At 43.8% G+C, this 25,378-nt stretch overlaps 1 protein-coding gene across 1 annotated transcript; it reads left to right on the top strand.

Moving 5' to 3' along the window:
- The first annotated feature begins 15,845 nt into the window (after positions 1 to 15,845).
- LOC128579549 (uncharacterized) lies at positions 15,846 to 21,835 on the top strand. The gene is made up of 5 exons (XM_053581579.1): positions 15,846 to 17,049; positions 17,856 to 17,915; positions 19,734 to 19,786; positions 20,747 to 20,848; positions 21,652 to 21,835. The coding sequence occupies exons 1-5, from the start codon at positions 15,985 to 15,987 to the stop codon at positions 21,833 to 21,835; spliced, it is 1,464 nt and encodes a 487-aa protein (XP_053437554.1). The 5' UTR covers positions 15,846 to 15,984.
- Positions 21,836 to 25,378: the final 3,543 nt, after the last annotated feature.

Genomic DNA, 25,378 nt, shown 5'->3' with positions numbered 1-25,378 from the left:
AATGCTTGGCCCTGCTTTCATCTTGTTATTATTTACTTGCCCTTCCTTGGTACTGAAAAATTGTGGGTCTTTTGTTATTTATTTTATTTTTTTTGAAAAGATAGAGTTTTACTATATTGCCCTTGGTAGATTGCCATAGCGTGACAAAGCTCACAACAACCTCTAACTCCTGGGCTTAGGTGATTCCCTTGCCTCAGCCTCCCAGGTAGCTAGGACTACAGGTGCCTGACCCAATGCCCGGCTATTTTTTTGTTGCAGTTAGACCGGGGCCAGGTTTGAACCCGACACCCTTGGTACATGGGACGGACGCCCTGCCCACTAAGCTATGAGCGCCACCCTATTTTTTAATTTTTAAGAAATAATGCATCATAAAAATATAAAATTAAAAGATATGAAAGTAGGCTTAAATTATACCACAAGTTAAAAATAAAAATTTAAAGAAAATGGTAAGGAAGAACTTCCCAAATCTGGGCATGGTGTCTTCTATCTGTAATGCCAGGACTCTCAGACGCTGAGGTGGGTGGACTGCTCAAGATAATGAGTTTGAGACCAGCCTGAGAAAGAGTGAGCCTCCATCTCTAAACAAAGGAAAAAAAAAAAAAAAAAACAGCCAGGCAAGGCATTGTGGCAGTCACCTATAGTCCCAGCTACTGTGGAGGCTTAGGCAAGACAATTCCTTGAGCCTAAGAGTTTTAGGTTGCTTTGAACTGTGAGGCCACAACACTCAACAAAGTGCAACAAAGTGAAACTGTCTCAAAAAAAAAAAAAGAAAGAAAGAAAAGAAAAGAAAGGGACTACCCTTTCTAAATGCTCTGGCTTGACCCTTTGGGTCAGCAGAAGTGATCCATGGTGCTGATGTTTATTTATTCTTCCAGTGAAGGTCTGTGTGTATAAACACAAATGTCTAACTGCACGTGTGTGTGTGTATGTGTGTATCCACATGTGTGTTTTCCTTAACAACTATAACCTATTGCTTTTCTAATCTTTATTGATTATTTATAAAACCTATTTACTGAGTGTCCTGATTATTCTGCATAAGCACTATGTTCTTAGAAGTCCAAAAAATCCCTAAGCAACATTAAATAGAAAGGCTTCCAAAAGGAAGAAGGATGGAAAAATTAAATATCAAGAAGTCAAATAAAGAAAACAAACTTTGCCCATTTCTTTTTTGGAATTATATTTATTGGAATAAGGAGATGTGGAAGAAAACAAGCTAGAAGTAATAAAGGAGAGAAGACATGAAACATCAGTGCTCTGAGAGTAAGATGATCAGCTAAGTGAGGCCCTTGCGACTTTACTGGAAGAAGCTCTCTTGAATTTAACATTTTACATTTCTATGCATCTAAGCCAGGCATGTTGGCTTAGCATTTAATGCTAGCTTCTGTGAGAGGCTTAGACAGGTGGATCACCTGAGTTCTAGAGTTCAAGACCAGACTAAGCAAAAAGTGAGACCCCATCTCTATTAAACATAGAAATGCTAGGTGGGCATTGTGGCAGTCTCCTGTAGTCCCAACTGCATAGAGACTGAGGCAAGAAGATGGCTCAAGCCCAAGCATTTGAGGTTGCTGTGAGCTGTGATGCCACAGCACTCTACTGAGGGTGACATAGTGAGACTCTGGATCAAAAAAATAAAGCACATTACAGGTGTGAGTCTCTGAGACCGGCCTAATATCTAATAGAGTAAATTTTCAAAATAAAGTGAGAGTTAAAGGAAAATAAAATTCACTGGCCTGTACCTCCCCACAATCCACAATTCCACCACAATCCACGTGTGGAATTCCTTTCTTGATTCCACCCCACCTGCATCCTGATGGAAATAAAGACCACATGATTTCTACAGAATGGGGATTCCATTTTCCTTTGTTTTGTGCCTTGCAATAATCTTTCTTCCTTACATTAAGAACCTTTCACTTCGGGGGTCGGGGGGCGAGGCAAGATGGCTGACTGAAGCCAGCTTTCCACAGAGGCTCTTATCCAGAGGAGAGTTAAAGGACAGAAGTTTAGCAAGTAACCTGGAGGATTAGAGCTGAGCCAAGAGAGAAGGTTGAAGAATGCACATCAACCCTGCTGAGGCGAGCGGTGACCCCAAGGATACAAACAAAAGGTATAAAATCCATCTTCAAGTGGATGGTAGTCCCCTTCCCCATGAGAACAGCTCGCAGTACTTCATACAAACAAGCGGGTAGAGCTCAAAAGTCCTCCCATCCCACGGGAGAGACCCTCTTAAAACTGGACCTACTTCCCCAACTAGGGTGCCATGGCACTCTCCTCCCAGGCATAAAACTATATAAAACTGTATATATTCTCTATCTGTGTTATTACCTCTTCTGAACTCCCAGCACTCCCCTCCACTCTCACTCAGAGGTCTGGAGGTATGTCCCCCAGGAGTCCAGATTCTTGGGTATTTTCTTGAGAGTTGTGGACAAGGCATGGACTATGCTGGTCAGTGCTGATTCTGCAGCATTCGAGTAAGAAGAGGACAGTCAGCTAAGAGGGAACCATAGAGGAACAGCAGTGCCCAGAGGCACAGAGCAGGTGCCGCAGTGGCAACAATTGGGCTCACCCCTGGATATTCCGGAGTCACATTCCTTGTCTTTCTGGGCAACTAGAGGAGGCTGGGCATCTTCTCCCATGGAAATCACTGGCATAACAGATCTGGGACTGAAATGCAGGCCCCATGAGTAAAGAGTTTGGCTGAGGCAGTACCAGCCTGGGTGGAGCTGGGGACTAGAATATTTGCATGCAAAGCCGGCAGATTCTCAGGGCAGGGCTGACCCAGAGGACTGCTAAACTGTGAATAAGATGCATCCGGCCCTCAGGGGATCATTAGCTGAGACAAAAGAGGACAGGCAGAGGCTGAAACTGACAGCTAACTGTGCCACTCCAACACAAACTGCAGTCAAGACAGGGCAGCAGCACAGACAGGACCTGAGTCACAGGTTTTGTGAACTCAAACAGTGTCTCTTCTGCAGGGGAATATAGGTGGGACAGAAACAAATTCTGCAAAGTTGTTCTCTTCTGTCAGTAACATCAATCAGGGGCAGGGCTGAAACTGAGTTAACAGCCTCCATTAAGCACTCGAGGTTGTCAAGCCTCACCTCCACCTGCCAGATACTGGCAGAGATCAACAGCCTGGCTGAGAATACATAGATCTCCCTGTAATTCAGGCAGGTGCAACTTCCTGGAGTATTAGCTCATTGGAGGGAAATGTGTCAAAGCCCTGTGTGGTTATCAGTGACTGAGTGTGACAGAGGTGCAAGAGGGGGAAGGAGGCTTCAACATCCAGACTAATATATTTCCTGGGTGGGTCCTCCTGATCTCACAGAGAACCAGAGCAAGTTGTATTTGAGTTGCCAGTAGACCCCTGCGATCTAGTTGCCAGAGACCTTTTGAACACTCCCACCTGAGACAGGTGCTGACTGAGACATTGATTTGGACCTCTTGAACTGGGCCAATCACCCAAGGACTATCCAAGTGGTACCCTGGGTTTGTGGTTGTGGGAAGGTTTGATTTTCATGTTCCAATTGTTGCCTGTGTGTGTGTGTGTGGGGGGTGACTTAATTGTTGGTATATCTCCAGAGCTGAGACTTCAACCCAGAGAAACTTATTCACTAGGGTAGGACAGAGCCTAGCTGAAAAGAAGACAGAGTCACTTAGCCCCACCACAGCAAGTAGGTCCCCAGTTGCTCAGGCCATATCACTACATGGGTCATTGGCAAAGCTCCAAGGAAAAAGATACAGATACTAGTCCCAGCTTTTGGGCAAAGGGCTAGTTAATCACTACTCCTGGAGCCCCCAACCCAACTTCTCTTTATCTACTCATCTAGTCAAATGGTGTAAAATAATCATGGGGTGGAAACAGCAAAAAAAAAAAAAAACTCTGGTAACATCAACAACCAGAGTAGATCAACCCCCACAAGAAAAAATATGGCAAACAGAACTGAAGATCCCATTCATAAACAGACGGCCAAGATGTCAGAAATCGAATTCAGAATTTGGACTGCAAACAAGATTAATAGAATGGAGGAAAAGTTGGAATTAGAAATTCTACGAGTTATTCAAAAGTTGTCTCAAGAATTCAAGGAATTTAAAGACAAAATCACCAAGGATTTTGACATACTGAATCAAAAATTTTCAGCCCTCAAAAATCTAAAAAATACAGTAGAATCCCTCAGTGACAGAGTGGAGCAAGCAGAAGAAAGGATTTCTGACATCAAAGATAAAGCTTTTGAACACTGTCAAACTCTCCAAGAGGAAGAGAAATGGAGAGCAAAAACGAATCATTCTCTCACAGAGTTCTGGGATAATTTGAAGAAAACTAATATTCGACTCATAGGAATCCCTGAAAGTGAAGAAGTGGCTTTGCAAGGCACAGAGACTCTTCTCCATGAAATTATGAAAGAGAATTTTCCAGACATGCCAAGAGATTCTGAAATTCAGATAGCAGACAGTTTCAGAACCCCAGCACAACTCAACCTGAATAAGACATCCCCCGGAACATCATAATTAACTTCACTGAAGTTAATATGAAGGAGAAAATTCTGAAAGCAGCCAGACATAAGAAAACTGTAACCTGCAAAGAGAAGAATATTAGAATGACTGCAAATCTCTCTGCTAAAAATTTTCAAGCTAGATGAGGGTGGTCATCAACTTTTATTCTCCTAAAACAAAATAACTTTCAACCCAGGATCCTGTATCCAGCTAAACTGAGTTTCATTTACGATGGAGAAATTAAATACTTTAATGACATTCACATGTTGAAGAAATTTGCCATAACTAAACCAGCTCTAAAGGTCATTCTCAGACCTATCCTTCATAATGACAAGCACAATCCTCCACCACAAAAGTAAACTCACTCAGAAACGTTTGATCAAACTCCAACATCCACAGTGACAAAAGGATTAAAAATGTCCACTGGACTATTGAAAAACTCAATACCCCAAATTCTACCAGGCTAATCAATATTCTCCATTAATGTGAATGGCTTAAATTGTCCTTTAAAGAGGCACAGGTTGGCTGACTGGACACAAAAACTCAGCTCAGATATCTACTGCATACAAGAATCTCATCTTACCTTAAAAGATAAATACAGACTCAGGGTGAAGGGATGATCCTCTATATTTCAGGCAAATGGAAATCAGAAAAAAAGCAAGTGTTGCAATTCTATTTGCAGATACAATAGGCTTTAAACCAATAAAAATAAAGAAGGTTAAGAATGGTCACTTCACATTTGTTAAGGGTAATATTCAATATGATGAAATTTCAATTATTAATATTTATGCACTCAACCAGAATGTGCCTCAATTTATACGAGAAACTCTAACAGACACGAGCAACTTGATTTCCTCCAGCTCCATAATAGTTGGAAATTATAACACTCCTTTCCCAGTGTTGGATAGATCGTCCAATAAGAAGCTGAGCAATGAAATTTTAGATTTAAAATTAACCATTGAACATTTTGATTTAACATACATCTACAGAACATTTCATCCCAACAAAACTGAATACACATTCTTCTCATCAGCCCACAGAACATACTCCAAAATCAATCACATCTTAGGTCACAAGTCTAAACTCAGTAAATTTAAAGGAATAGAAATGATTCCTTGCATCTTCTCAGACCACCATGGAATAAAAGTTGAACTCAGTAACAAAAGGAATCTGCACACTCATACAAAAACATGGAAACTAAATAACCTTATGCTGAATAATAACTGAGTCATAGATGAGATTAACAGGGAAATTACCAAATTTTTGGAACAAAATGACAGTGAAGACATGAATTATCAGAACCTCTGGGGTACCGCAAAGGCAGTCCTAAGAGGGAAATTTATAGCATTGCAAGCCTTCCTCCAGAGAACATAAACAGAGTAATTTAACAACTTAATGGGACATCTCAAGCAATTGGAAACGGAAAAACATTCCAAACCCAAACCCAGTAGAAGAAAGGAAATAACAAAAATTAGAGCAGAATTAAATGAAATTGAAAACAAAAGAATTATACAACAGATCAATAAATCAAAAACTTGGTTTTTTGAAAACATCAATAAAATAGAGAAACCTCTGGCTAACTTAACCAAGAAAAAAAAAAAAGAGTAAAATCTCTAATTTCATCTATCTGAAATGGTAATGATGAAATAACAACAGACTCCTCAGAAATTCAAAAAATCCTTAATGAATATTACAAGAAACTTTATTCTTAGAATTATGAATATTCGAAGGAAATTGACCAATACTTGGAAGCACACTACCTTCCAAGACTTAGCCAGAATCAAGTGGAAATGTTGAACAGGCCTATATCAAGTTCTGAAGTAGCATCAACTATACAAAGTATCCCTAAAAAGAAAAGCCCAGGACCAGATGGCTTCACATCAGAATTCTAGCAATCCTTTAAGGAGGAACTTGTAACTATATTACTTAACCTTTTCCAAGATATAGAAAAAGAAGGAATACTACCCAACCCATTGTATGAAACAAACATCACCTTCATCCCTAAACCAGGAAAAAACCCAACAATAAAAGAAAATTATAAACCTGTATAACTAAAGAATATTGATGCGAAAATACTAAGCAAGATCCTAACAAACAGAATCCAGCAACACATCAAACACATTATACAACATGACCAAGTGGGTTTTATCCCAGGGTCTCAAGACTGGTTCAATATACGTAAATCTATCAATATAATTCATCACATAAACAAATTAAAACACAAAGAACATATGATTCTCTCAATTGATGCTGAAAAAGCTTTTCATAATATCCAGCATCCTTTCATGATCAGAACACTTAATAAAATTGGTACAGAAGTGACTTTTCTTAAACTGATACTGGCCATCGACAGCAAACCCACAGTCAGTATTGTATTCAACGAAGTTAAATTTAAACCATTTTTACTCAAATCAGGAACCAGGCAAGGTTGCCCATTGTCTTCACTGCTTTTTCACATTGTAATGGAAGTCTTAGCCATTCACCAATAGAGAAGAAAAGGCGATCAAGGGTATCCATATAGGGTCAGAAGAGATCAAATTTTCACTTTTTGCAGATGACATGATTGTATATGTGCAAACACCAAGGATTCTACTACAAAACTTTTAGAAGTGTTCAAGGAATACAGTAGCATTTCAGGTTTCAAAATCAACAATCATAAATCTGTAGCCTTTATATATACCAACAATAGTCAAGCTGGAGAAACAGTCAAGGACTCTATTCCATTCATAGTAGTGCCAAAGAAGATGAAATATTTGTGTGGGTACCTACCAATGACATGAAATATCTCTATAAACTCTAAGAAAAGAAATAACTGAAGATGCTAACAAATGGAAAAACATACATGCTCATGGTGGGAAGAATCAACATCGTTAAAACGTCCATACCACCCAAAGCAATATATAATTTTAATGCAATCCCTATTAAAGCTCCACTATCATACTTTAAAGATGTCAAAAAAAATACTTTGTTTTATTATGCAATCAGAATAAAACCTGTAATAGTCAACACATTACTTAGAAATAAAAACAAAGCAAGAGGAATTACGCTACCAGACCTCAGAGTATACTATAAATTGATAGTGATCAAAACAGCATGGTACTGGCACAAAAACAGAGAAGTATATATATATATATATATATATATATATATATATATATATATATATCAGAATAGAGAACCAAGAGATGAACCTATTTACTGTTGTTTGATCTTTGACAAGCCAATTAAAAACACTCACTCAGGAAAAGATTCCCCATTTAACAAACGGTGATGGGTGAACTGGCTGGTGATGTGTAGAAGACTGTAATGGGACCCACACCTTTCACCATTAATTAAGATAGACTCTCACTTGGGCGGCACCTGTGGCTCAGCGGGTAGGGCGCCGGTCCCATATGCTGGAGGTGGTGGGTTCAAACCCAGCCCCAGCCAAAAAAAAAAAAAAAAAAAAGATAGAATCTCACTGGATTAAAGATTTAAACTTAAGACATGAAACTATAAAAATACTAGAGGAAATTGCAGGGAAACTCTTGAAGAAATCAGTCTGGGCGAATATTTTCTGAGGAGGACCCCCAGGGCAATTGACAGCATCAAAAATACTCTACTAGGACCTGATCAAATTAAAAAGCTTCTGCACAGCCAAAAACACAGTAAATCAAGAAAGCAGACAGCCCTCAGAATAGGAGAAGATATTTGTAGGTATGTCTCTGACAAAGGTTTAATAACCAGAATCCACAGAGAACCCAAAAGTATTAGCAGGAAAAGAACAAATGATCCCATCTCAGGGTGGGCAAAGGACTTGAAGAGAAACTTCTCTGAAGAAGACAGGTGCATGGCCTACAGACATATGAAAAAATGCTCATCATCCATAATCATCAGAGAAACACCAAATCAAAACTATTTTGAGATATCATCTAACTCTAGTAAGATTAGCCCCCATCACAAAATCCCAAAACCAGAGATGCTGGCATTGATGTAGATAAAAGGGAACACATTCAAACTGCTGGTGGGAATGCGAACTAATAGGAACTTTTGGAAAGATGTTTGGAGAACACTTACAGATCTAAAAGTAGACCTGCCATTCAATTCTACCATCCTCTACTAGGTGTATATCCAGAAGACCAAAAATCACATTATAAAAAAGATCTATGTATCAGAAAGTTTATTGCAGCTCAATTCATAATTGCTAAGTCATAAAAGAAACCCAAGTACCCATGGACCCATTAATGGATCAATAAATTTTAGTATATGTACACCATGGAATATTAGGCAGCCTTAAAGAAGGATGTAGACTTTACCTCTTCCATGTTTACATGGATGGTGCTGGAATATATTCTTCTTAGCAAAGTATCTCAAGAATGAAAGCAAAAGTGTCCAATATATTCATTGTATCAAAGTAACAATGTACTCAAATTATTTGATAAAACCTATTTATATAACCCAATTATATCCCAGGAAGAAGGGAAAAGGAGAGAGAGAGAGGGTAGGGGAGGGGGGAGAAAGGGGGGAGGGAGAGTAATTGGTGGGACCACACTTAACAGTGCTTCTTACAAGGGTACATGTGAAATTTACTAGGTGTAAAATATAAATGTCTTAACACAATAACTAAGAAAATGCTGTGAAGGCTATGTTATCAAGTTTGATGAAAACATTTCAATTTGTATATAAAACCAGCACATTTTGCCCCATGATTGCATTAATGTACACAGCTATGATTATATATATATATATGTATTTATATATATATATATAATAATAATTGAAATGAAAACATTTCAATTTGTATATAAAACCAGCACATTTTACCCCATGATTGCATTAATGTACACAGCTATGATTATATATATATATATATATACATATATATATACATATATATGTGTGTGTGTGTATAAAACACAGCCAGGGGTGGCACCTGTGGCTCAAGGAGTAGGGCACCCACCCTGTATACCAGGGGTGGCGGGTTCAAGCACAGCCCCAGCCAAAACAGCAACAAAAAGAAAAAAAAGATGGAAAATAAATATAAGAATAACACAGCCAGCCACTGTACAGCAGAGCCTTCTACCTACCTGAGTATCCACCATGGTTGTCAAAGTATACTACAGCTAGTATTGATGAGCAATAGTGACTTGCATGTTAAGACAACACACAAACCTTGCCCTATATATTCTGTTTCATCACAGGTAAGCTTAAAAATAGAATTTACAAGCCTGTTTATTTTTATAACAAAAATTGTAGAACTAAGCAATCCTAGCCTGTTATTATGAAATGAGAACAAAAAAAAAAAATGAGTTGTTTGCATCCACGATTTGAAACATGACTTCAATCATAGATGCTGTTTTCATATCAGCATTGTTAGTTCTCTCTCATATATTGCAAGGAAGTAAGCTTTCTTTCATTCTGAACATTTGCTATGGCATTTATTTTTGTTAAAACTCATCTTGTGGGATTGAAACTGTAACAATGATGGCCAATTAGAATCCAGATTTGCCATTCAACATATTATCTGTCCTTTATGGCATTTTCTAACATATCAGTTTGATAGAAATGTCTTCTGCGTGTTCAAAGAAATAGTTTAGTATGTTAATATTTGAATATAAAAATTTTCAATCACATACAACTGAGTGACAAAAGTGTACTAAATTTCCATCAACTTTTGCCAATTGGGTTTCCTTTATTCCACTCCTTACAACCACCATATGTCATTCCACCCACAAATAACTCAGTGTACATTTATAATAAATAAAGCCTTTAACACAACTAGAGTGACATCATTATATTTGCTCAATTAACAATATTTGCTTAACATCATCAAATACTTCTTCCATGATTTATTTTTCATATATAGTTTATTTATTCAAAGCTGAATTCAAATGACATCCACACACTTACATTTGGCTAGTATGTCTTTTTATTTTTTTTTTGTAGAGGCCTCACTTTATGGCCCTCGGTAGAGTGCCATGGCTTCACACAGCTCACAGCAACCTCCAACTCCTGGGCTTAAGCGATTCTCTTGCCTCAGCCTCCCAAGTAGCTGGGACTACAGGCGCCCGCCACAACGCACGGCTATTTTTTGGTGGCAGTTTGGCTAGGGCCGGGTTTGAACCCGCCACCCTCGGTATATGGGGCCAGCGCCTTATTGACTGAGCCACAGGCACCGCCCTGGCTAGTATGTCTTATGTATTTTTCACAGTTTATGCTAGTTCTCTTCCATTAATTTTTATGTTGATTATTCGTTGAAGAAAATGTGTCTTGTGATATTTTCCACATTGTTCTAGGATTTGGATTTGGCTGTTCTTTTCATTGTTTCTCTAGCTCACACAGGGAGGGGGTATGTACATCTTAAAGAATCTTTTTTTTTTTTTTTTCTCGTAGAGACAGAGTCTCACTGTACCGCCCTCCCGTAGAGTGCCGTGGCATCACATGGCTCACAGCAACCTCTAACTCTTGGGCTTAAGCTATTCTCTTGCCTCAGCCTCCCGAGTAGCTGGGACTACAGGCGCCTGCCACAACGCCCGGCTATTTTTTTGTTGCAGTTTGGTGGGGGCTGGGTTTGAACCCGCCACCCTCAGCATATGGGGCCGGCGCCCTACTCACTGAGCCACAGGTGCCGCCCTAAAGCATCTTTTTAAGAGGTTATATAATATGTATGATTGTCCCATATGGGCAAGATTGATCAATTGATTCAACATGATTCGTGAATTAGTTTTAGTTTTCCATCCAGCTTTTACCTGTTTAAACATTCCTTGGTGATCCTTGCCTAAATCCATTATTTCATGAGCGATGTTAAAGGTTTTATTTTAATGTTCTCTCTTGATATATGATCTTAAATTCTTGTATAAGGTTGACCTTTACATATTTATTTCGATTTTTTTGTCATTCATAAATACAAAATGTTATTTGTACTTCATTAGTGTTGAATGACTAAAATGCTATTCATACCACAATACTCAAGATAAGTTACTCAACTACATCATTGTTTATTTACTTTGAGCAAAACAGGGCAATTAAAAAAAAAGATGTACTAAAAATAGAGTTCACAAATTATCAGGAAAAAAAAGAAAAACCATAGTCTAGGCTTAACTGGAGTAAGTGTCACCATAAAGTCCATGATCAGGAGGAACTCCATTTTGCCTTGGGCTGCAACAAGCAATAGATGTGGTGATCTGCAGGTAGGGCTGGCATCTTCATGTGGCTCCTCTCAGCTGGGTAGGCTCTCCCAGATGTGCCTCCAGTGGTCCTGTGGCCTGGGCTGGCTTGGCCCAGCTGCCTTGAAATCCCTTCCAGGCCTCTGGGCGCTCCCCCTTCTCCTCATTCATGCTGTCACTCTGCTGTGCCCTGGTTTTCTGCCTCCTCCTTGCCCAGCATGCTGGCCCTGGCCAGCCCCAACCACTGGTGGCAAGTGTGCCCATGGCTTAGGGATTTGAATGCAGCTGTGGAGGGAGCTGCACGCTGTTGCTTCTGCTTGAAAGAGGGGGCCAAAAAGTAAATGGCATGGCCTGGGTACATGACTAGGGTGTGGAGATGACCACAACCTGCAAGACCTGGAAGAGAGAGCACAGACAGAAGGTGAAGGTGTCCTAGCTGACATTGTCAGGCCCTGGGTGGCCATGCAGGAAGTGGATTCTGTGATCAGCAGGGTGTAGAACAACACCTGAACCAGCCATTTCCCACCCACCCATGCTCACAGAAAGGGTGGGTGGGATCTAGGGGCACTGTGAAGGCAGGTCAAAGTTGGGCCTCCTCCGCACCCCAGTAGAGAAGGGGTGGCTAGCAATCCATGCTGCTCCAGCTCACAGACACAAAGCTTGCACAGCCCTAGTATCAGGGAACTTTCTACCTTTTATGGAAGGGGAAGCTTCGTCTCATTTCCTGCCTCTGACCATGGGGTATAGGAGGAGGGATCGTCTCCATCCAAGAGCCTGCTCTGTTCCTCTGAGCTCCAGCTCAGGGACTGCACCCACCCTCTGAGAACCACAGGGCCTGGGGGCTGCCTTCCCAAGGCAGATGTGGAAACCAAGGCCAGCTCCACTCAGAGTCTGGGCAGTGCTGTGCAGTTTCGGCTTCTGCTTAACCAGTGCCCCATCCGTTCCACACTGAAGGCTAAGCTTCTGCACTCAGACTGAGGTCACCACCCCGTTTCTCAAGCATATGTCCCCAAACCACCTTCCACAGCTGTGGCTGCCTGGAAAGGGTCTGGCATTCAGCCAGCATCATACCTGGCAAGGCAGGAGTGTGAGAAGGGAGGAGGGCTGCAGGGGTACAGGCCAGAGGGTTGAAAGGCGGTCACAGCTGTGTTGCCTCCAGACTGGTGCCTGTCCCCGAAGAGGCCGATTTCACTGGAGCTGTGTCTTGTCCTGAGAGCCTCAGCCACACCTTACCAGCACCCTTTTCTCTCTTGCCAGTTGTGTTCATGACAGTGAAGGTCCCTCCCTGGCTGGAGGTGATGGAAGGTCCTAAAGGAAGAGGCTCCAAGGGCCATCAGGGCTGGTCTTCTGTGACTCGAGCCTCTGGGAGTGTGGACAGGTTCAAGAGATGAGGAGGCCCTGGAGCTGCTGCCAGCGCCTTCCTTCCCTCCCCATCCTCCCCCTGGTCTCTTTCCTGGGCCCTCTGTTCCTCACTATCAGTGCAGAGCCATGCTACTCGCGACCTCCATCCCGCGCCCTCTGTCCCACGCCATCCTTCTGGTGTCCTCAGTCCCGAACCATCATTCTGCGTCCTTCCTTCAGTGCCATACTTTCCACATATTCCATCTCGCGCTTTTGGTCCTCGTGCCGTCCTTCCCGCATCCTCCCTCACGCTCCATCGTAAGGGCGTCCTACATCCGGTGCCATCCTTCCTGAGTCCTCAGTCCCGCGCCTTCTTTCCGCGTGGTCCTTCCCGCATCCTCCCTCCCCCGCCAACCTTCCCACATACTCCATCCAGCACCATCTTTCCGGCGTCCTCCCACCAGGGACATCCTTCCCATGTCCTCCGTCCTGCACCATCCTTCCCACGTCCTCCCTCTCGAGCCATCCTTTCTGCATCCCCAATATCGCATCCTCAGTCCCGAGCCATTCTTCCGCGTCCTCCCTTCAGTGCCATACATTCCGCATATTCCATCTCGCGCTGTTGGTCCTGCTCCATCCTTCCCGCGCCAACCTAAACGTTTCCTATATCCCATGCCATCCTCCCTGAGTCCTCAGTCCCGCACCTTCCTTCCCGCAACGTCCTCCCCCCATCCTCCATCTCGCATCCTCCCTCCCATGACAACCATCCCAGGTCTTCCATCCAGCGCCATCTTTCCGGCGTCCTCCCACCAGGGACATCCTTCCCATGTCCTCCTTCCTGCACCATCCTTCCTGTGTCCTCCCTCTGGAGCCATCCTTTCTGCATCCTCCATCTCGCTCTCTCAGTCCCGAGCTATCCTTCCAGCGTCCTCAGTCCAGAGCCATCCTTCCCGCGTCCTCAGTCCCAAGCCATCCTTCCCGCGTCCTCCCTCTCGAGCCATCCTTTCTGCATCCTCCATCTCGCTCTCTCAGTCCTGTGCCATCCTTCCCGCGTCATCCCTCTCAATCCATCCTTTCTGCATCCTCCATCTCGCGTCCTCAGTCCCGAGCCATCCTTCCCGCGTCCTCCCTTCAGTGCCATACATTCCGCATATTCCATCTCGCGCTTTTGGTCCTCGTGCCGTCCTTCCCGCGTCCTCCCTCACGCTCCATCGTAAGGGCGTCCTACATCCCGTGCCATCCTTCCTGAGTCCTCAGTCCCGCGCCTTCTTTCCGCGTGGTCCTTCCCGCATCCTCCCTCCCCCGTCAACCATCCCACATACTTCATCCAGCACCATCTTTCCAGCGTCCTCCCACCAGGGACATCCTTCCCATGTCCTCCGTCCTGCACCATCCTTCCCGCGTCCTCCCTCTCGAGCCATCCTTTCTGCATCCCCAATCTTGCGTCCTCAGTCCTCAGCCATTCTTCCCGCGTCCTCCCTTCAGTGCCATACATTCCGCATATTCCATCTCGCGCTGTTGGTCCTGCTCCATCCTTCCCGCGCCAACCTAACCGTTTCCTATATCCCATGCCATCCTCCCTGAGTCCTCAGTCCCGCACCTTCCTTTCCTCAACGTCCTTCCCCATCCTCCATCTCGCATCCTCCCTCCAGCGCCATCTTTCCGGTGTCCTCCCTCCAGGGACATCTTTCCCATGTCCTCCTTTCTGCATCCTCCATCTCGCTCTCTCAGTCCTGTGCCATTCTTCCCGTCCTCAGTCCCGAGCCATTCTTCCCGCGTCCTCCCTCTCGAGCCATCCTTTCTGCATCCTCCATCTCGCTCTCTCATTCCCGAGCCATCCTTCCCGCCTCCTCAGTCCCAAGCCATCCTTCCCGTGTCCTCCCTCTCGAGCCATCCTTTCTGCATCCTCCATCTCGCTCTCTCAGTCCTGTGCCATTCTTCCGGCGTCCACAGTCCCAAGCCATTCTTCCCGTGTCCTCCCTCTGGAGCCATCCTTTCTGCATCCTCCATCTCGCGTCCTCAGTCCCGAGCCATCCTTCCCGCGTCCTCCCTTCAGTGCCATACATTCTGCATATTCCATCTCGCGCTGTTGGTCCTGCTCCATCCTTCCAGCTTCCTTTGTCCTTCCGGCGTCCTCCCTTTCGCACCATCCTAACCGTTTCCTATATCCCGTGCCATCCTCCCTGAGTCCTCAGTCTCGCGCCTTCCTTCCCACGTGATTCCCCCATTGTCCATCTCGCATCCTTCCTCCCATGACAACCGTCCCACGTCCTCCCTCCAGGAACATCCTTCCCTCGTCCTCCATCCTGCGCCATCCTTCCCGTGTCCTCCCTCTCGCCCCATTCTTTCTGCAACCTCCATCTCCCGCTGTCAGTCCTGTGCCATCCTTCCAGCCTCCCGCGCCCTCCTTCCTAGGGTCTCGAGCTCCCGCACCTGCGGGCCTGCAGCCCCAGCGGAGGTTGACCGGTCGGCTCCCAGCCCACGCACCACGTCGGTTGGACACTTTCCCGCACTCTCGCTCCCGCCACTACTGGCCGCAACACGGTTTCCGAGACGCTCCCGCTACTTCTTGAGTCACTGTGATCTTCTGGAGAGTTTGGGGACTTCCAGAGAGTTTTATTTCTTCAGGAAAAGACCCTGAAGGCTCCATGAACAGCAAGACCCGCAGCCTGGTTCCTCCCTTAGGGGGAAGCCCAGGTCGGGGTGGGAGTCCAGAAAGTCCTTCCCTTGTCCATCCCTGTCCTCAGCCCTCAGTCCCCGTGGGTACCTATGAGCTACTGCCCCGTGGAGGGGCCATTTTGGAGATGCCAAGGCCTGTGATCCCCAAGGTGTCACTTGTGCCACGGACTCTGGGTGGGGCTGGCACTGAGATGCCCTGGGAGGGGGCGATCTGGAGGTGACTTTTGTGCCACAGACCCTGAGCAGGGCCTGCACGGAGTTGACCCCATTGGGGAGTATTCTTGAGGTGATCTGTGAACCACTGTCCCCAGGTGGGGCCACCTTGGAAATGCCACAGCTGGAGATCCCAGAGGTGACCTGTGCACAACAGACCCTGGGTGGGGCTGGCATGGAAATGACCACAGTGGGGGCCATCCCTGAGGTGATCTGTGTGCCACAGACACTGAGCGAGTCTGACACAGAGTTGCCTCCGGTAGAAGCCATACCTGAGGTGAGCTGTGCACCACTCCCCAGTGGTGTGGCCACCTTGGAGATGCCACAGTTAGAGATCCCAGAAGTGACCTGTGCACAACAGATGCTGGGTGGGGCCAGAACAGAGATGACCATACGGGGGGCCATTCTTAAGGTGACTTGTGTGCTGCAGACCCTGAGCAGGACCGACACTGAATTGCCTCTGGTGGAAGCCATCCCTGAGGTAACCTGTGCACCACTCCCACCTGTTGGGGCCACCTTGGAGATGCCACAGCTGGAGGTCCCGGAGGTGAGCTGTTCAGCAGTCCCCCCTGGCGTGGTCACCTTGAAAACGCCACAGTTGGGGTTCCCAGAGGTAATCTGTGCACAACAGTCCCTGGGTGGGGCCAGTACAGAGTTGACCTCAGTGGGGGCCATCTCTGAGATAACCTGTGCACCACTCCAACCTGTTGGGGCCACCTTGGAGATGCCACAGCAGGAGGTCCTGGAGGTGCGCTGTGCACCACTCCTCCCTAGTGTGGCCACCTTGGAAACACGACATTTGGGGATCCCAGAGGTAATCAGTGCACAACAGACCCTGGGTGAGGCCAGTACAGAGTTGACCCCAGTGGGGGCCATCCCTGAGGTGACCTGTGTGCTACAGACCCTGAGCGGGACTGACATAGATTTGCCTCTGGTGGGGGCCATTCCTAAGTTGAGGTGTGCACCACTTCCCACTGGTGTGGATACCTTGGAGATGCCACAGCTCAAGATCCCAGCGCTGACCTATGGACAACTGAACCTGGGCGGGGCCAGGACTGAGATGCCACAGCCAGAGAAGAACTACAAGGTGACATGTGGGCAACCACCCCTCAGTGAGGCCAGCTCAGAGATGTCAAGAGCAGCAGCACGTGCCATGGGGGAACAGCAAACTTTGATGAAGGTGCGTGGTGGGCTTTGGGAAATAGGATGGACCACTGGTGGCTGCACGGTATGATTTAAGGGGGATATCCCACACCCACTGCAGGAGCCCAGAAATGACTCCAGGTCCGGGAGGTGGTGGTGAGAATTGGAAGGGTGGGTGCAGGATCATGACCCTGGTCACCATGGGGACATGTAGGTTTGGCCTGCCTTCGACCAAATTGGGCCACCCAGGGGGTGGTAGGCCTTGGTGTACTGTAGAGAGGGCAGAGGTGGTGATCCCTGGTGTTGTTGCTCCTCTGTCCAATTAGGACTCTGGAGGCTAGAGAGGGGTGCAGGTGTTGTTGGGGGTGTTAGGGTGGCATGTGTTCCCTGTCATAGTTGGGAGGGGCAACCTGAGCAATGACTTATAAGATTTCCCTAGATAAACACAGCCACCAAGTGGCAGGAGGAATTCATCTTGTACATTCCCTTCGGAATAACTCAGCCACCAGGTAGCAGGAGGTCTCCCAAGGTGTCCAGTTCTCTGTAGAAGGATTCCAAGCAAGTGTACCTGCGATAAGAGCCATTCACTTCACTCAGGAACTGGCACTGGTGTTTCTGTCCATGTCTCCGAATTCCCTGTCCCCCTGCATAAGTCACTCTAATATTTGGCCCTGTGTTTCCTTATGGCAGTGGAACACTTCCAGACTCTCTGGAAACAAGTGGCTGATAGAGGGATAACCTGGCTCTTCCTTAAACTTTCTCATGGTGCTGCAGAGACATAGGGAGTTGCATAGGCTCTCTGCTTGTCCTGATTTTAGTGCCCTTCCTAAATCTTCCCTCCAGGATCTTGTGTTGGCCAGAGGGCCATTGAAGAGGGGTGAGAGCCCTTCCCTGGAGTTGGAAGTGTCTGAGCTTCCCAAGACTTGACTGTGGGTGAGAGTCAGTACTGCCCCCTCATCCTTTGATGTCTACATTGAGTCTACATTTTGTCTTCAGTGCTTTTTCCCTTCGGAGATTGAGGGAGGAAGTGTGTGTGTGTGTGTGTGTGTGTCCACAAGTAAAATCAAGTATTTCCAAACTGCCTCCTTTTCTAGTAAACTCAATCCAGTCTTCTAGCATTGAGACTCTCCTACACTTCATATTGCAATGCAAATCCTTGTCTCCCAGAGTTCCTTTCTTCTTGCCACTTCTGTAGTCACATCAGCCTAAGGAGTTAGATTCCTGAGGGTTGTGTTCCTAAGAGTTGTGGGTAATGCAACCACTGACATTTGGCTTTCACACTATAAGGTATAAACTAGGTTATTGAATCACTGAACTTTAGAGGGATTCGACTATTCTGGGAAAGTGATGGAACCTATGGGCTTTTTCTGTACAGAGACACCAAATATACAACATGGCAAAAAATTTAAAAAATATTGCAAGTTAGGCTAAACATAAGTCAAGGTTAATAACTCTTGAATGAGAAATTTGATAATTTTCCTTTTAACCTATTTGCTTTCAACCTTTTATTAATGTTGTGTCTAATTCCTACAGTTGCCTGAAAGGAATTTGTGTATATAGTTTTTACATGGGAGACAAAAGATTAATGAGGGGAACAGCAAAACTGAGGACAGAGCAGGGGTGAAAACAACAATTTGGGAGAGATCTCTGGGGGCTTGGAGATGTGGTGAGCTAAGAAGTAACACCCAAGAAAGCGTTATTCTCAGCCCCTTATAAATGCATGATTGGTAATTAAATGGCATAGCTAGGTTTTATTTTACTAGCTAAGAATTAGTTCTTTTAAATCCTGCGTTGGCATAATGACCCTGCGGTAGCTAGTAGGGTTTCTGTGGTTCCTGTTGGAGCAACAGGCAGCTGTCATGCAGGGCTGGTCTAGTCTCCTAGAAAATGGGTCACAGCTCTGGCCAGGCCAGGGGGAGAGGGTGGAGCAGGGAGAATGGGTTTGGTAATACAGCCTAAAGTCCACTCATGGTTCTTTGTGACTCTGTTGTTACTTTTACTCGTGAATCTCTAGGGACTGATTTTAGAGGTGTTAAGTACATCAGGTTAAATTTAGAGCATAATTATCTTGATAACTTGAGTTAAATAATACCGCATTTATCCCAAATTTTTGATCACTGAAAACAGAGTAGCCTGATTATATTTAAATTAGAAAGAAAACTGTCCCTTTTAATTACAGCAAAAAAAAAAAATGATATGGATAGAAATATCTACAAATGTGTAAACATTTAAATTTAAAATAAGATTTCAAGGTTCGTTCTATTTTCATGAGAACACTATTCTCTGGGCCTTTTCTTTAACTATTTGTCCACCCTGTACTGGTCTTTCCTTGAAGGGTAGTTGGGACCTGTTCTGCCTTTGAAGTAGTGTCCCTGGGATGACACTTTAATCAGGGAATCCACGTTCAGCCTTCAGCATAGGGCTGGGCACAACATACCAGTAATAATGGTGTTTTTCCCAAATACTGTGATCAACATTGAACCACTTTACTCAATGAAGATACAACCCAATCTTACTTCCTATACAAGCTTTCATACTTGCTATCCTTTAAAAAAAAAAAAAAAACTTTTCTATTTTAGATGTTATAGTTTTATTGGCATAATGAAATTGTAGAGTCCTTGGTATATAAAGATGGGCAATACAAACTTGTTGAATTGGATTGAAAGTCAATGTTTACTTTCTTATAAACCACATGGTCTTCTTTTACTTTTTCCAAAACAGAAAACAAACACATTGCTAGACAGAGTCCTGGAAGAACAGCCTCCTACTGGCAGGTAAGTGCAAGGCTTTGTACTGCACATGTGGTGTGTGCTTAGAACATTATATTCCATGGTAAGTTTCAGGTCACATTTCTTGTAGGTGCGGATTTTGTTGTTGTTGTTTTTTTCCATTAGCACCAGCATTGTTTGTTTAATAATGAAAAATTTGACTCCTGTCCTGAGGTTACTTTATAAGGCCTATATTTTGTAGGAATCATAAAGCCTTTCAGAGCTGGTGTGTATGCTCAGTTGGGTTCAAAGTGATTCAAAAGTGTACCTCACATCACATAGTATTCAAACATAAAGGTTGCACATTTTATCAAAGTTTAAAGCTTATTTGTAGAAACAATTGAAAATAAGAATACTAAAAAAATATGCATTGTGTTATTCACCAAAATTTCCTTTTTTTTTTTTTTTTGAGACAGAGTCTCACTCTGTCACCCTGGGCACATGGCATCCCCCAAGCTCGCAGCAAACCACACCCCTGGGTTCAAGTGATCCTTCTGCATCAGACTCCCAAGTAGGGGGGATTACAGGCACACACCACAACATCTAGCTCAGTTTTCAATTTGTATTAGAGACTGGGCTTTTTTTTTTTCTTTTCCTTTCTTTTAGAGACAGATTCTCACCCTGTGTCCCTCAGTAGAGTGTCATGGAATCACAGCTCAAAACAACCTCCAGCTCCTGGGCTTAGGCAATTCTTTTGTCTCAGCCTCCCCAGGAGATGGCACTATAGTTACCCACCATAACACCTGCCTATTTTTTTGTTGCAGTTTGGCCAGTTCCAGGTTTTAACTTGCCACCCTCAGTATATGGGGCCAGCACCCTACTCACTGAGCTTCAGGCACCGCCCTAGAGAATGGGTTTTGTTCTCATAAACTTAGCCTGTATTGCATCATTTAACTTACTGATCTGTGGGAAAGACCATCTGCTAGTGTCAACACCTGTTGTGTCACCATCTGTGTGCTCCAATAGGACTCTGCTGATCGACGGCCCAGTTGAACTGAAAAGAGGCCTGAAGAAGCAGAAGCGTCATATATTCCTGTACAACGATGTGTTTGTTGTGGCCAAAACCAAGTAAGTGGACTGAATATTCTCTATTGGTAATCATTATCCTATTGCATTTTCACTAGCAAAGATACACTTTCACTCTATGGACTCAGTGCCTATGGTCACAATGTCTAGTCTCTGTTACTATGACCAGCATCTAAATTGAGTTTTATAATTCTTTCCTTTTTTGGTAAAGAAATGTGTCAATTATTTATGCAAGAAGCATTCATTAATTTCCTGTGCCATGCCTGAGTTATGTGGGAGATATAACGGAGAAGGTGATGGGTTCAGTCCTTGCTCTTTGGTAACTTCCATTTTAATATGGGAACTTATGTGTGTGTTGAGGGGATAGGATGACAGATTGTGATTACTATATAAAGAAATAGGGTACTGGGTGAAGTAAAAGATGAGGTGTATAGTTGGTAGGTGTAGTCAAGGAGAAAATCATTGAAGGAAGAAATGTAAATAGCCATTTAGATAGATATAGGGAGGAGGAACATTTTAGGTAGAGGCAACAAGCACAAAGGTGGTGGGCAGAGCTTGGCCCTCAGAGGAGTAAAAAGAAGCCCTGTGTAACTGGAGCCTAATGAGCAGACGAGAGTGGTAATACTTTGAAGCAGAAAGAAAAAAAAATGGAAGCAAAGTTAGCTTATCAGGACCTTTGTAGGAATGTTAATTACCTGTTGCTGTACAACAAGTTACCCCAAAACATAACAGCACAACACTGCAAACATCTCCTACATCTTCTCTGATTTGGAAATCTGGGAGTGTTTCACTAGATTCTTATAGTTCACGGGGCCTCCTCAGGCCACTCAAGCTTGTTGGCACAGATATAATTATCTCAAGGCTCAGCTACAACTGGAGAATCCACTTTCAAGACTCTTGGAAGTGGATGCTGGCAGCCTCAGTGCTCTACTGGCTGTTGGTCAGATGTCTGCTGTCCATGTGGATCTGTCCACAGGGCTGCTCATAATGGCAGTGGCTTCCTTCAAAGTGGAAGATCCAAGAGAATAGGCAATTGAAATAGCACCCAAAATAGAAACCACAGTCTCTTATAACCTAATTGTTGAAGTAGTGTACCATCATTTCTGATGTATGCAATGGGCCACACAGGCCACCCCTGGTAAGGCATCGTAGGGAGCTACAATAGAGTGAGAATAACAGGAATTAAGGATTATTGGGGACCATCTTTTGGATGTGGGTCCACAAAGCATTTTATAAAGACTTTTTTTCTGAGGAATTTTGCTAAGGGAGTGGCATAGCATTATTCCTTTTTTGCAAAAAAAATATAATTCTGGCTCATGTTAGTTAGAAACTGGGTTTGAAGTTAGACCAGTATAGAAGCAATAGACTTGATAGGCAGTTACTGTTTGAGTCATGACAGAGATAGTGAGGATTTTATCTGAGAAATGACAGCTAAGAGGTTGATACAGACATACCTGGAATATTCTTTAGAGGTGTCCTAGAGGAGTCACTTTCTGTTCAACACTAAATATCACTTCAGTTAACACTCAACCTAGAACATGGTGGCTGCTACTGGCTCTAATTCTCATTCTCCAAATTTATGAAACATTAGGAAAGAGAAAAGTAGTTTTGAAAGTCCAATCCTGTGAGAGATATTTTCAGTCACTCAACAATAGTAGTTACTGTTATCTACTACTCACACTCACCCAAGTATGTTATTCTGCATCATATATAAGGCATGGACAAGGCTAAATAATTTTACAAACACTGTATTTCATGTGACTGGCATTAATAACAAGAGAAACCAAGCATTTATTGGGATATTATAGGCATACTCTCTTAGATACTTATAACAATTGTAACAATTTTATCATTTTTGTACATGGGTATTCATTAATATTTGTCTCATTTTACAATAGAACTTGATACTTAGAGAAGTTAAGCAATTTCCTCAAGGTCAAAGACTAATTAGTTAACCCTCATTTGGACCTAGATCAATCTTACTTCAAAGTCCATTCTTTTAGACAGCATGTGGTCTGTTGCCTTTATAATTATTTAACTCTTTTTTTTTTTAGTTACCTATTTCATAGAAGGTTACTCAATCATACAGGTTTTTCTTATCATTAAAGTAGTCCTTCCTTTGTTATGAGTAAATAGTTCCATCTAAATAGCCATTTAGTAAGAAAAGGTATGAATTGCTTAGTGTCCTTCTCAAAATGAAAGGTAACATAAAGAAAAGGGTTTCAGAGTATTTTTAAAATAAGTGATGCCTACATATGCAGTTTTCGAAGCAGATATGGTATTATGAGTAATACCCAGAATGAAAAGGAGTTTCATTTTTGTTGTTTTCCGAAGGCATTGCCTTTGAAAATGTCCACATGAAATTCTAAGTACAGAGGCTTTTAATGGAAGACCAAATCATTAATTTTCTTTTTAAAATAGATGTTTATTTAAAATATTGGATGAGTTCTTCATGGTAGGCATTACAAGGTAGGCTCACAAAGGTCTCATTTCTGCAACCCCCTGAGATAAGTTTTTTGTGTTTTTTTTTTTTAATTTTAAGATGTTGAACCCTGAGGTTTAGGGAAGTTTATCATAAGTAATGGCAGAGCTGGAGCTTGTACATGGATCTTAATTCCAAGGGCTGGCTCTATCAGTCTTCCTTACTGCATTCATTGTATTCATTAGGTGCAAAGCTTAGCCCGGAGGTTGATAAGCAGACAGCAACAAATGTCCTGAGCTCTGCCATTAAATACTACTTCCAACACTCATTGAACTCTTAGGGAAGAAGATTTGTGCCTTTTTGTGATTTTGGTATCTTTTTCTTAGCAGTTATAACACTATTTAGCATGGAGAAATGTTTCATAGTTTTTACCTTAAATTATTTATTATTCCATACATTGCTTACATGAACATGACATTCATAGTTTGCTAGAAACATTTTCAATAGATTTAACACTTGAAAACAGCTGTTTTTAGATATATTGACAAAACTTGCACCCATTATCTACTTCTATTGCTTTTAAGTATCTCTCGTTTAAGATTCCATTATTTTCAGGTTGCATTATTTTTCCACACATAACCTAAATCTGTGTTCAGGCTAATGTTTTTAGGAAGTGACACAATTTCTCTCTATCCATTGAAATGCTGTTATTGAGGACAGTCAATTTATGAAAGTTGAAGTACTTTCTATAACCATTGGGGATATTTGAAGTTTTGGATGATCTGGGAGACCACTTTGCCTGAGGGAAGAGCAGATTCTCAGCGGGGTAGGCCTCTGAGCTCCTCCTCTGCTGGGTTCTAATTTGACCCCAGCAGCCTGTCCAGACCTGGTGTGGCGGTCCTGGCTCAGCAGCCGCTGGATGGTGGATAGAGACCAGGGCTCACAGGAGGTGTGGCCTCTTTCACCCCAGCTGCCGCTAGGGGGCCTTCCCACACCTCCTGGGTCTGGTCAGACCTGGAATGGCGGAGCCTGCAAGACTGGGCACTCCCCGCTGCCAGTACCCAGCACAGAGTTCCCTGTCTTTTGTAGAGGAGCGTCCAGAGGCCACCAGCATGTGGAAGGCCAGTGCCCATCTCCTCTCTGCCTTTTCTGCTCCTGCCGTCTCACTGGCACGAGGTCCGACTCTAAGGACTCTGAGCAACTTGCACCTGGACATCTGGGCCACTTTGCCAGGGGAGCTGGGAAAGCCGCACCTATAGGCTCCCTACTCAGTCACCTCTAGGGCGCTGGAAGAGCAGCAGGTGCTTTTGGTGAAGGCAGTGGTTCTCAATCTTCCTAATGCCGCAGCCCTTTAATACAGTTCCTGTGGGTGGCGACCCACAGGTTCTCAACCTGTTCTCACCTGGTTCTCAACAGGTTCTCCCCTGGTAAAGGGGAGCCAATGTAGGGTCCCTCCAGTGCATGGGCTCTAGGATCGCGCAGGTGTCCCTCAGACCAGACTCTGGAAGAGGCCTAGGGCCAGGAGCTGAACTGCCACCTCTTCAGTGCCCACGGAGAGGCAGTCACTTCCTCCCACAGCTGTGCTTTAGTACTATGACCCTGTGCCATGGAACTTTCTGTCACAAGCACATATTTTGAACTTTTGCTGTTATTTATGGTAGCATACGTGGCCATTATTCATTTGACATGTGATTAGTCCAGCTGAGGAAACCATTTTAAAATTTCACTTAATTTCTGTGTTCACTTAATCACACATGGCTAGTGGCTACTGTATTAAGATAGACAGACATAAAAAGAAAAAGAAGTCATGTAGAGTGTTGCAGTTTGAAACTAATTTGCTGATGCATATTTTTGTGCCACGGTGTTTTCTCTGGAGATGAAGATAATAAATGACATTCACTACTGAATATCGTATTGGGAATAAATTTAGTGAATCTCCCCAAAATATTTGTGTGCTCTGTCTGACCATGGTACACAAATCTCTGTGTTCCCTTCGGGGTCAGGTCTTCTGAACACACAATTTTGTCTCTAGCAAAAAATAATTTCTATTGCTCCATTTCTATCTGGGATTTAGGGATAATATTCAACATCTCAAAGGGATTTTGTTGGTAAGGAAATATAGTGGAAACTTTGAACAAGGTCAGCACTTT

The sequence above is a fragment of the Nycticebus coucang genome, unplaced genomic scaffold (assembly GCF_027406575.1).
Source record: "Nycticebus coucang isolate mNycCou1 unplaced genomic scaffold, mNycCou1.pri scaffold_65, whole genome shotgun sequence".
Taxonomy (NCBI): Eukaryota; Metazoa; Chordata; class Mammalia; order Primates; family Lorisidae; genus Nycticebus; species Nycticebus coucang.
The sequence above is the reverse complement of the archived record's forward strand: the minus strand, read 5'-3'. Positions and strand labels throughout refer to the sequence as shown.

Coding starts and splice junctions, on each gene's coding strand:
- LOC128579549 (XM_053581579.1), top strand. CDS start 15,985: ATGCCACAGCTGGAGATCCCAGAGGTGACCTGTGCACAACAGACCCTG. Junction 17,916..19,733: donor GCCCTTCCCTGGAGTTGGAA/GTGTCTGAGCTT, acceptor TTTCCAAAACAG/AAAACAAACACATTGCTAGA. Junction 19,787..20,746: donor GAACAGCCTCCTACTGGCAG/GTAAGTGCAAGG, acceptor GTGCTCCAATAG/GACTCTGCTGATCGACGGCC.